We start from the raw sequence: 13,125 nt of genomic DNA, 5'->3' as shown, positions 1-13,125 counted from the left end.
GCTCCCACTCACACAGAAAGTTGTTCTCCCTCTTGTACCCACCACATAGAGAGACAGAAGCACACGTACAGAAGCTTGCACATCCGCATACACACATAAGTACCTCCTCGCAAAAACTTTCCCTGACTGACTAAGACATTAGTCATTTGCCTATGAAAACCCATTATATGGCCGCCAATCATCATTGCTCGCACTGAGACAGAGCTCCATGCAAAGTATGAGAAGCATCAATCATGTACGGAGCACCTATTCACGGGTGAAATTTTTAATATACGTTTAATATGCCTTAATGGGCAAATTTATAATGTATGGTCCCATGTTCCGCTGTCTTGGCCAGCACTATGGCAAACATACCTCAAAGTCATCTTTATTTTAAAGTTACTTTTTAAAGTTTATTCGGCCACTCAATATAACAGAGGATAAGTCTCTCTCGTTCTCGCACACACACATGCACACACGCACACGCACGTACAAACACACACACACAGCAGATGTGATGTCATGGGTCATTAAGTTGTGGAACGTTTGTATGTAAGCGGTTCCACGATGAGGGGACATTAGTGAGAGCGGCACCAGAGTGTCGATGATGGGACTGTAATGAGTGAGACATCATTGAGGAGAAAGGGTGGGGTTTTCTGTGGTGTTACAGACAGACAGACAGACAGACAGACAGACAGACAGACAGAAGAGTGAGCATTTCAGTGCATGACAGTGATCTTTTGCAGTTTTATCTCCAGCACTGTGTCTCTGTAAAACATGGAGAATGCACATCACAGTCCACTGAGATTTGCATTGCTCCACTCTATTATCCCCTTTAGTGTGAAAAATAAGCAGTAAATAGATTATATATGATGCGTTATCATCGTAATGATCATGCCGCCCTGCACTTGAGATTAGATCCATGTTTGCTTTTCCTCTCCACAGGATATTACTTTCCACCAAACCTCTCTTGGCTACATCACACAGCAGCAGATACTGACTTTACTCCTGCTCTGTGCTGCGTTCATACGTTTTTGTCTTGGGAGTGAGAGCAGATAAAAAGAGAGGATGGTCATACATGTGGGAAGTCAGAGTCAGATTGAGGTGGAAACCTTGCTTCCACAGCTCCATCCCCGACCGCTCCTGCACAGACTTTGGCTCCGAATGTGCAAGATGGCTCAGATCGTATTAGGGATATTTTGGCTTCATTGCTGGAGAGTGGGAGGAAGCGGAGAAGCGTAATACATCTTTATATACAGTCGATGGAAAAGAGTCATAGCTGACCTGAGGCTAAATAGTGAACAAAGAAGCTTCTAGGCTCCTGTCGGCCTAAACAGATTTGACTTGGGTTCGCAGAAAGCCTTCAGGACAACACATGCCAGCCATGGAGTATTGACGTGCGCTGTGAAGTAGGATGGTGGTATATCCTGACAGGTCAGCATTGGGTATTTTGATGTGAATCGTATGCTACCCTTTAATCCAGCCCTGCAGCTACTGAACGGGCCCCTTGTAAGTGGAGCTGTGCCACAGTGTTGTGGGGTGTTCTACATCCTTAAGATAAAGTTTCCATCGTCAATTTGACTTTTATGAGTTTGTGTGGAAGCGCGCCCTGATCCAGAAAGAGAACCGTTTCATTGAGCCAAGTGTAACAGATGCCTTAGAAGCGCGATGAAGTCAATCCATGCCGACCTGAGCACACTGCAGGCCTGACCTGCTGCAGGTAGACTCAGGACAAAGTGAGCACACCCAGCTCAGGAGTTGTGGGGAAAGAGAACGAGGTCAATGTGACGGAAGCAGCAAGGATTAAACTGCCTCTCGCTGTGTGTGTGTGTGTGTGTGTGTGTGTGTGTGTGTGTTTTTCTGCAGTATCTAATATCTGTTGTTTGCAACCAAAAACAACCAAATCTACAGGGACTAGATGGAACAGAATAAATGGATGGAGGATGAGTGCTCAGATGGAAAGTGTCTGAATAGAGTTCAGATACAATTTTATTTGGTCATATGGATGCAAGTTGTGCCGAGAACACACACACACACACACACACACACACACACACACACACACACACACGCACAAACACACACACACGACCACCTACTGATGCTTTCGATGTGAAGTCACTCAGAGGTACAATTACTGACTGATTACAAAGAAGTTGTTTTCATGATTGCAGCATAATGCAGGACCGTGCACATTGAGATTTTGTAAGACATGACCAATAACAATACTTTTGTAAAAACACAAAGTACAAATAAGTAATATGGTAAATAGACTGTATTAATTGTTTATACTACTTTTCCAGTCACAAAGATATCTGTACACACCTACACACACACATGTGTATTTGTGCACAAAAACATACGCATGTAGTTATTTTCCACAGTAGATCGACAGTCAAGAGTTTTTCTGAGTGATTGGCACAATCAAGTGCCAATCCTGAAATAACGATGTGCACAATTGTGCTCTTAGCATGAAGTGTTTTCCCTTGTTCTCTCTCTCGAGATAGTTTTTAATCAAGGCCACATCCAAACCATCGACAGCAAAGTCAAGAGCTTCTTTTTATTACATCCTAAAAACTGCGGCTTACAATGCCAGACGAGGACAGAGAAGATAATTAGGACTCTTTTTCTTTCTTTCTTTCTTTCTTTCTTTCTTTCTTTCTTTCTTTCTTTCTATATAATCAAAATAAACAAGCCTAAATACTGTGTAAACACTGCAGTGGCAGTTTTTGTTTGCTCCTTGCTAATTTAATAATCTCAAAGATTTCTCAACACCTCGTCGATGGACAGAAATAATCTTGTCCAGTTTCATCCATCCATCCATCCATTGTCTATATTCCTCCAAGGCTACATCCATAATACAACACCTTCTTTTGAAATGTCATTTTCAAACGACAACGCTCCCCTTTCCCATCAGTTTTAAGCCCTGTCCATATTAACACACCTGAAAAACTCAAAAAACAATCATCGGGGGAATTTGTGTTTAAGCTGATGACACCAATTGATAAATACTATTGCTGCACTGCAACCCCAGCAAAGATGGGGCTCTTCTACAGCAGAGTGGAACGTCTCGTGCTTTCACTGTATAGGACTTGAAATCTGTGCCAAAAAACAACTCGATATCCATGACTGACTGACTCACCTAAACAAAGAGAGCGATAATCACCGTATCATTCATCATTTTGTGTATATTCTCGCCTGAAGTGAAAGTTTTTGAAATGTGTTTCTATCTTAAGTTTTTCTACCGTGTGATTTGCCCCCTCTGCAGCTGCAGTGAATTGCATACCATGCCGCTGTCACTGGAAATGGCCAGTTCAGGTAGTAATTCTAGAGTGAGTGTATAAATGTATCCAGCTATCATTGTAAGATGCCTGGCACTTTGCTCGCTGGCATTACACATCTTTTCAGTCTCCCTCTATTACATCCCTGAATACATCAATAGTAATGGAGACAGCCGACATTTACTGGGTTTTTATGAGTAATTTCCCCTCCATACAGAGAATGCATTAAGAAAGGCTGAGTCAAGCAGAGTGGAGGGAGATTAGGGAGAGGAAGGGGCTACAGAACTTTTTGTTGGGTGCAGGGGTTTTATCCCAAACCCTGACTTTCAGACAAGTCTTTTGGATCCCAGTATCTGGTGATAATTTATTCAGTTTTAATTGAATTTTAGAGACAGTCCATTTTGACGCTGCTCCCCTGCATAGGAGTCAAACCTCCTTAAGGCCACAAATGACCTTGGGAGAAAAGATGAAGGATTATTATGATCTTTGTGTTCCATTGTCCATGTAATACCACCTGTTTTAGCAGTGTGTTGGCATTTCAGAAACAACACCACCATGCTTGAAATGGCATCATAAACCAACTTTTAGTTTTTATTGATAACACAACCTTAATCTGTGAATACATTGTCAAGTCAAGTGACCTCAGTTTTGAGAACAATCTGATTCTCCCTATAAATTCCGACATATAGTCAAACTATTCAGTCATGTATTCTTTTCACCAGCATTCCAAAAGCACATTTAACCAGTATTATATAGATATTGAACTTCATATCCTATTTTAAAAAATGTCTCCTTTTGCTCCCACTGCCTGTTCAAACACGACACACAGTGTCAACAGGGGCATTTTAATAAGTCCTATATTAAAGAGACTGGAGGTGTTCTCTTGATTCAACCTCTGATGAGCCCTTCACAAAAGGTTATGCAGCCACGCCTCTGCAACAAGCTGAGAGTTACTTTGAAAATGAAACCAGTCCTCTCAGGGGGATGACTCAGAGAAGATCATTAATGCACACATTTCCAATTAGGGCCATTGTGACCTGCAGTCCTCCTGCATCACTCAAAGGTCCTTGTTTTTTTACACTGGCAGCTAATCCACAATGCTCACACCGGTGTTCATCTTCCTGCGCAGACCCCCTGTAAGGTGTGAAGTTATTTTTAATATCTTAGTGGTAGCTCTAAAGCACAGCCAGATTCAGCCCCCGGCTGCATTACCGACCTTTTTACTTCCTTTGAATCAAAGCACATCTTGGTATATCTGGTCCCCACTCTGGACTCGGGGGGGTGCAGATGGAGTGGGGAGGGAGGGGCTGTCGGGTGTCAGGGGTCATGAGAGATACAGTAGATGGCGGTAATGTACCTTGACATTGGTTGCCAACCGCCAATAAACCAAAAACAAAGACGAAGAAGAGAAAGAAGAAACACTCTGGACTCAAAGTTGAAGAAGAAGAAGACACAGAAGATGGAGGTAATGCAGCTTGATGTCGGTTGCCACCCGCAAATAAACTAAACATAGAAGAAGACGACACTCTGGACTCCATTTCTGGACTCCATTGATTTGCATTCCATTTAGCAATCAATCAAAATTATATAGCTGCTAAAATGTGCAGCCACAACTCCATAGTACTGTACATACTGTGTGTATCAATGACACCACTTACTGTCTCCCTGGCAACGCAGCGGTCCAACAGTCAGCTTGGCTAAAGATCCTGGTCGGTTGGTGTCACCCACGGCAACCTGGCTGACTGGCAGGTGTTCTTTATAAACCAGGAGGCCGGAATCTTCTCTCCTGCGAGATAAAAAGACATGATATCAAAACAATAATACACACTTTAAATAAAACCGTTGCTATTAACTAGTCCACAGATGATATAATACCATGTCAAAAAAATATTTGATTAATTCAATGAACATTTTGGTCATGTGTATTTTATGTACCTGAGTGAGCATCAGTGTCTGTGCTGCCAAAATTATGATTGTGAGTGGAAATAGAGTTATAGTGGTATTATTTCAAAAACTTGCTCAGCCAAAGACTTAGACATTAATGCATACATTAATAATAGAGACGGAGAACGACTTATTTATAATATCATCAATTTTGGAGAAGAGCAGAGAGAAACATGAAATCAAGTGAAATCTCTCCTTCTTGCGAACACGCTGTAATTACTCACATCTACTATTTATACACACGCACACACCCACTAGACAACAATGCGTTTGGTTTAATGAGAATATCCATCAGCGGGCTAAGAGAGCTGAGAAACACAAACTGTTGGTTCTGGAGGCAAAACATCGCTCTCAAGTGAACGCATCACTGTCGGTGCCGTTCATCATCCAACCACTTCAGCGTCTTGAAGTGAGACGTCTCATCAGACCGCCCAGCCAAGACGGGTTTCTGACTATGCAGATTAATGCTAACATATGCAATTAGCAGCGGTGGCCATTTGAGGTTCAGTTGATATAACAATACAATCATTCCGCAGTTCTTCAGTCAAGATGTTTTATTTTACAGATTGTTAAACTACTTGAGGCAAATTTGTGATTTGTGTTATTAGGCCACATAAATACAACTTGACTTCACTACTTTGCTGGAGGGATTCAGAGATTTTTTTTTTAATATACGAATGTAAAATCAAATTAAAATCTCTGTGACAAAACAAGTCCTTAAAAATATAACAGGCCTTTATTAAGCACACTGACCTTGGGAGTTATTGAAGATAAGGCAACGGTTAATATATTTAATATTGTGAGAGTAAAATAGAAGTTCCCTTGAAAAGCTCAGATATGGGTCCAGTTCACAATGAGAAAATTTGAGATGAAAGATTTAACACTCAGACATTCAGACTGTATGTATGTAGGTTATAGCAGCTTCTCATTTCGAGTCTAGTTTTTTTTTTAAGACTGCTAAAACTTTTGTTGGCAAAGTTACACGGGTTGACACTTTAACTTTGCCGGAGTTACTCAAACTCCTACTGACAACTTCAGTATGCTCTTTATGGCCACATGCAGGCTGCAAGGTCAAGGCTGAGGCTACATGTTTCAGGCAAAACAGTCTGCCTGACCACCAGATGATCCATGTAGAAGACATTGAAATAAAGTAGTGGTATCACCCTGCAGGGTAGAACCAACCATGTACTGCATTAGGGAAAAGCAACAAACGTATTTCATTCTCATGAGCACTTAGCTTTCTATAAATAAACAGTTGTAAAATTGGTCCAGAGCTACTAACATTAATCTAAACTGATATCTATATTTGGGTTGCAAATGCTACACGGTGGATGTATGAGTCTTGAAAAGGTTTTTTTAATGTAATCCCACAAAATAATGCTTTGTTCAGTAATGATATATGCTAACTCTTGACCTTGGATGCAACTTAGGCTGCCAACCATCCTGTAAAATCAGGTATCATCCTGAAACTGGAGACCAACAAATATATACTATTATATATATTGTTTTATGTTTTAAATAGACAGAAAATAATATATGATAAGCTGTTAAAAAACTCAGTTAAAAGTATATTTCTATGGATCAAAAGTACAAAACGGTTTGTGCGTTTGCTTATGTTAGGGATGTGTACACGTCTGGTACATGTTCCTTAACATGATTTTATATATATGGTAAGGACAGGACTTATCACAACTAAGTATGCAGGCATTCTTATGTTGATAGATAAGTCTATTAAGTGTAATACAGATGTAAAACTACTTGTTTCTGATAAAATGAGAAATATGCAATGATCAAACAATTGTAATTGGTCCACAGTTAGAGTCAGAGCCCTGTCCAACCTTTTACTGGCAGCTCTGTCTGCAGACATTAATCACAATCAATGTAAAACTTAAAATGTGAGGACGTTAATCAATACACTCCAAGTTGTTTGTGCTCCTGCTGGATGTTTACATGACAAACCGACTTACCACTGTGCGAGGTCGGCGTCGCAGTTGCAGTCGTACTTGAGGTCGGTGCAGTTTCTGTCGATGCCACAGGCACATTTCTGGATTCCGGGTCCCGAGCCTCCCCAGTAGAAGTGCTTCTCACTGCCCCGGCCCACCCACCACGTGTAGGGGGTCCCGTCTGGGGAGCAAACACAGACAGACACACACACAAAGAAAAAAAATGTAAGTTGCTCTCAGGAAACCGTGTCATTCGTGGCTTTTGGCTGAAAAATGTATCGCTCACAAAACCCCAACAAACTTCTGTGTAGGCTCTGAAGTTGTGACGCTTAACAATCCGAACTCCTTCCCATTAGAAGTGATTAATTGTTAAATCATTGACTGTTTGAGGCTTTTGTCACAATAATGTGATTTACATTGACAACTAGCAGCTGAGTGGAATTCATGTGCTCAACTTGTTGCACACAGCTGAATGGTAAATACCTTTGAGAGTGGCAGGCACACTTAGTCACAGATCAGGCCTGTGATTTCAGAGCTCCATCAAAAACAGCTTCGGCTCTGCGTTTACATTCATCTTTGCCACTAGAACGTCATATCGCTGGGCACATATATCGACACACAAACACCTCTTTGTGTGCACGTGTGTGAGTGTGAGTGTGTGTGTGTGTGTGTGTGTGTCGGCGCGTGTTTGAAGGGACCGCTCTTCAATAAGAAAGGTAATCTTGTTTTTTTCCTTTGCCTTGGATGAAGTATTCTGGCATGAGACAGTAACGAGGTTGAGGGACGGGTGTAAATATTTTGGTGGTTGGCAATATATCACAATAACTGGACGAGAGCGGGAGACAATATTACATTTCCCTCTTTATTCTGGGAGAATAAGCTGCATTGTCAATATCACTTTGTCAAATTCCATCAAAGACAATGAAATCTCCAGAGCCCCATATTTCTACAGGAGGGGATTGAAGTAGACTTTGGATGCGGCACAATTGCTTTGAGGGGAGTTTATTACTATACTTTTGATTTTTCCGAACTGGAGCTTAAGTCCAGCAGGAAGCTACAGATGTGTCTTTGTGTGACGATGTGTATTGTGTGTGCTTTTGTGCGTGTGTTTTGCCTCAGCGTCCTGTGGGTTTATTGTGTTCATAAAGAGAATTAGCCTCATGTCTCTTCAGGCCACTGTTCAGACAAGCTATTGTCAATAGGATTAACATTGTCTCCTTAAGAGACTTTACAATCCTCTCTCTTTGTGTGTCCATGTGTGTGTATTTGTGTTGCTGCAATTCTATACAAGTAAGAACCAAACTTCAGTCTAAGACCTTCATAGTTAGGTCAGTGGGGTCCCCGAACACAGCCCCGTCCTAGCTAAGCCCCCCAGTCAACCAAAACGGCATCCATTTCTACCCCCAACCCAATTAGTGAGAGTCATGTCATCGTCCTTGAAGCTGATCTGTGGCCACTTTGAAGTCACTTGCCATCCACTTGGCAGTTATTCACATGGCGTAGTTATGCCCCCACTCGCTGTAGCACGACTCCATAATCAGTGGAAGTATTACTGCACCACACATCTCCAAACAGACAATCCTATAAAGCAATGAAAAGATGCAGTAGAATAAAGGAAATGTAAAGCGTTTCATAGTCTATAGGTGAAAAACATACCTTAACACACACAAACTAAAAATAAATAACAGTCCATCGTCTATAAAGAATAAAAAAATGTAATTTGGCACTTCAGTCAGTCGGACAGGATGTGGTGCAGCCGATCACGAGAGTCACATTGGAAAGACAAGAGTCACCTTGTATTGAGTCTGAGCCAAAGGGGTACGCAACCAAATAAACAAAAACATGCAGTGTGCAACAGTGAGCCAATGCCCCAGCAGCTCCCATTTTATTCACTCATTTTCTGCTTGGCCTCTCACTAACCCTGCCATGTAATAACACAGCCGGTTCCTGCTGTCACTCTATTAAGTTTTTCCAGACAGGTAGGGAGCAGGTGGAGTAAAACTATTTCGATGTACAAGTAAAAAAAGTCCAACTTTATCCTTCCCATAATCTGCTTGTCAGGATGAGTAATCAAATAAGACAGAGAGAGAAGCGAGGAGAAATGGGGAAAGGACAAGTGGTGTAGGAGTATACCACTGGAATGGGAGCTACGTATTAGGCCAGTATAAGTCTCCCGTGCACTTCAGTCAAAGCTTTGCAAAAACAAACAACTGAGAAGTGGAGAAGCTGAGGAAGATGGTGGAGGGGGAGATGAGCAAACGGCAGAACAAATGGATGGAGAAGTAGATGAAACGAGGAGAGATAGAATCATGTTTGCCGAGAGTTCAAATGGGGAGGGCACTGCCAAGATGAGCGCGTGTGAGTGAGTGCAACTTTGTGTGTCTGAGAAGGACAGTGTGTGAGAGATTATGCGTCCTTGATGGGGAAGAATACTGTAACAGGGAGGATTAACTGAAGACAAGACTTGTTAAATGAAATCGGAGAGAGACGGGTTTATGTCTTGTCCTTGGATCTGCACTGGGGGACAGACGTGTTGCCGCAACTGCATGTCTGTCTGGACATTTTAGGGGCCCCAGGTGAGATGTCTGCTGGTGCCACTGAGGGTCTGATGTCTTTATTAGAATACATTATGACAAATATACTACATTTACAATGCTTTATTATTTCTATGTAACCTGATTATTCATATCTCTGTGTGACTTTAAGGTTATCCTGTAACTGTTCTGAGATGAGTAATTCAAGTCCCAGTGATGGGGTTCTTTTGGCTTCATCAGACCATGACCTCCATCATGCACTAGAAAAGTTTGCAGCCAAGTGTGAAGCGGTTTAGATGGCAGTCGCCCCCCCCCAACTCTTTTTTTACTTTATGTTATTGATAGGGCATTAGACAGCTAGTGTGAAATGGGAAGAGAGAATGAGGGAAGACGAGCAGCTAAGGGCCATGCCAGGACCAAACATGCGCCCACTGCCTGAGGACTCAAGACTGCGCTACCAGGCGAGCTAGCGGGCACCCAAGCACCTCCACCTCTAAGGCCATGGTTTGTTGCCGAAAAAAGGTGGATTGCTCCCTTCAGGATGTGAGGGGGTCTCTGGCCCAAGTGAAGGAATATAGGTATCTCAAGGGCATTGTTTACAAGTCAGGGTAGGACGGAGCATGAGATGACAGGATTGGAGCTGCATTAGCAAAGTAAAGGGGGCATTTTACTGGACTGTTGTGGTTAAGAGGAAGCTAAGCTGGAGGACAAATCCTTGGATTTATAAGTTGATTTATGTTCCGATCCTCACCTATGATCATGAGCTTAGGATAGTAACCGAAAGAATAAGGTTGTGGATACCAGAGGCTGAAATAAATTTCCCTAGCAGGGTGTCTGGGCATAGTCTAATGATAGGGTAAGGAGCTCCGACATCCACTGGGAGCCTGAAAGAGAGCTGCAGCTCTTCTGCGTTCAAAGGAGCCAGTAGTTTTGATTTGAGCATCATTAGGATGCCTCCTGGGTGCCTTCCATTGGAGGGCCCCTGGGTCTTCTGGTAAGAGGTAGACCCCAGAACACAAATCATGTAGCTCATCTGACCTAGGAATGGATTGCAATCCTCCAGGAGGAGAGGGGAAACATTGCTTGGGAAAGAAAGATATTTGCTGCCTTTTTTAACTTGCTACCACCGACTATGAACAAGCAGCAGAAAATGGATGGATGCATGATCTTTGGTGCTTCTGGAGCCACAACACTGAACTTTGTTGTTGTTATTTTGCAGTTCTCCTATTCATAGGTCTAAGTAATTACTTTAATGCGTATAATGTTATAAGAGGCGACAGAAAAAATACCAAAACTAAGTAGACGAGACCAAGATAGACCTACATAAACCAGAATTACCCATAAAACCTCACAGTATGAAAAGATAAACTCTGCTCCAAGCTTTAACTTCTTGTCTGTACTTGTATCTTTATAATCTTACTCTTTACAGTACATCCGTCCTTACTGCAGCCTTTCTCTGTCAGCCAAATTCCCCAACAAATATGCAAAATGTTCACAGGAGAGGAGTGAACAGGCATGACGGATTGATAAGGCCTGGGTCTATGTTCCTCTTCTGTCCTCGGGGACAGCCACACAACACCACTTATTGTAATGACTTTATCTATCTGTTATGTTAGCAACACACACAAACACAAACCTATTTATCTCCCTTCTTATCCAGGGAGGTTAATGTCTTCATCTTCATCATGTCTGCTGCATTTTGTACAGAGACTACAGAGACCCCAAGCACAGACAGATAGGGTAGTGGAGGGAAAACACACAAAGAGAAGAGGAGAGACAGTAAAAGGGGACTGGGAGATAAAAAAAGACTGACAGCAAATATAAAGGACAGCAATGAAAAAAGAAAGAGTGTGAGAGATAGAGTGTGATCGCTGTCTTCAAAGTGATATGAGACCTGATAGTTTCATCCTTCTGTCAAAAACCATTAACACCAGCCAGGTTATTAGAACCAAAATGGCACCTCTGATCCTCAGAGTAATGTTGTAGAGACCAGAGCCTTTCACTCACAGGTGGGCCAATGAGTTAACTGCAATCCATATTGTTCAAATTATGCTAAAGCTGAGAAGAGCATCTGTGCCTGGAGGCCACACCTTAATACCAAAGACCTTCATGTCACACATCCACATGCACCATGAGGTATTGTGACCTGTTGACTGCGTTTCAGAGGTTGGTTAATGGAAAATCCAGCCATGCATCAATTATCTGTACCGCTACTCCTTTGAAGCTTGCGGATCGGCAGGAGAATAAAGATTGATAAGTCCCCACTTCCTCCCATTATCCAGAAATGGAGCCAAAATATCCCAGATATGAACCGTGCCATCTTGCAAATTTGCGATCAGTGGATGAAGCTATGCTACGGAAGACATGGTGCTCACTAAAATATTTGAATCTTCTCAGATAGATGAGCACTTGAACATACATCAGTATGATAAGAACTACCTAAAATGACAAAAACAGTCTTCGATTATAATTTATTTGGATTTGTACTTTTTCTGTTTGGTCAATGTCCCATCCATTAACACGGAGGAGACAGGGTTTGTGACCTATACTGGCTGCCAGCTTTTTCGCAAGGCCATCAAGTTCAAGTGGAGAACTTTTAACTGTACCCAGTTTGTCTTTCATACTGTATCTGGTGACACTGGTGAAGATTTGGTGAACATCTATAAATTAGCTTTTTATGAATGTTTTTGAATCACTAAGGATTCATTTGATGGTTACTGCTCGTACTTAATCATAATGGATGACTGATTCAGCAGGAGATTAGACCATGTCTTCATTGCCGCATTTAATACATTTTCGCCAGAGAGAAAAATAACTTTGTTGGTTGATTCAAATTTATTGAAGATTTTCCAATCACAGATGTGTTTGTAGCTGCGTAAATAAAATCCATATAATTGGTGAACAGTACTCACACCCAACACAACACACCAGAAGTACATAGGGCACATTTTGTTCATATCAAGGGATCAGACCCCTGCCGATCGGAGCGTCAACTGAAAGGTCAGTGGATCCAAAATGGCACTAGACATGCTCAGTCGCTCATATCCCTTGTCTGGGAGATGATGGCTTTTAAGAAAGGCAGTCAGATGGGGCTGAAATGCCAAAATGGCCTTCATGATGTGGCTTTTTCATGAACCTGTCTCAGGCATCACCTTATAGTTTGCACATTTTCCAGAGTTTTCTACACCTTAGACAAATCCAGGGTGCACAATCGGTGCAAACACACATAGTGCAAGCATGTGCAAATAACAGCTCTCAACACTCATCTCGAAGTGTGAGCGTGAAAGTGAATCTCTCTCCTCTAACAACATCAGGTACCATATTTCAAAAAGCAAAAAATAAACCCCTCGTCTCTGCTGAAACACATGCACCCATCAGGAGACAATAAATCGCACGCACCATATATTTACACTTAAACCCCTGCTCTCACTCTCCCTCACTCTG

General features: G+C 42.1%; 1 protein-coding gene across 2 annotated transcripts in view; it reads right to left on the bottom strand.

Moving 5' to 3' along the window:
• Positions 1 to 13,125, bottom strand: part of cntnap2a (contactin associated protein 2a) — a 320,679-nt gene that overhangs the window by 49,487 nt on the left and 258,067 nt on the right. For both annotated transcript variants that reach the window (XM_035143135.2, XM_035143136.2), the window contains exons 16-17: positions 7,172 to 7,328; positions 4,919 to 5,046 (exon numbers count right to left, since the gene is read on the bottom strand). In XM_035143135.2, the coding sequence (XP_034999026.1) occupies positions 4,919 to 5,046; positions 7,172 to 7,328 (285 nt within the window). The remainder of the gene's footprint in view (positions 1 to 4,918; positions 5,047 to 7,171; positions 7,329 to 13,125) is intronic.

This window comes from Hippoglossus stenolepis, chromosome 19 (genome assembly GCF_022539355.2).
Source record: "Hippoglossus stenolepis isolate QCI-W04-F060 chromosome 19, HSTE1.2, whole genome shotgun sequence".
NCBI classification, from domain to species: domain Eukaryota; kingdom Metazoa; phylum Chordata; class Actinopteri; order Pleuronectiformes; family Pleuronectidae; genus Hippoglossus; species Hippoglossus stenolepis.
Note: the sequence above shows the minus strand (reverse complement) of the source record. Positions and strands in the feature narration are given on the sequence as shown.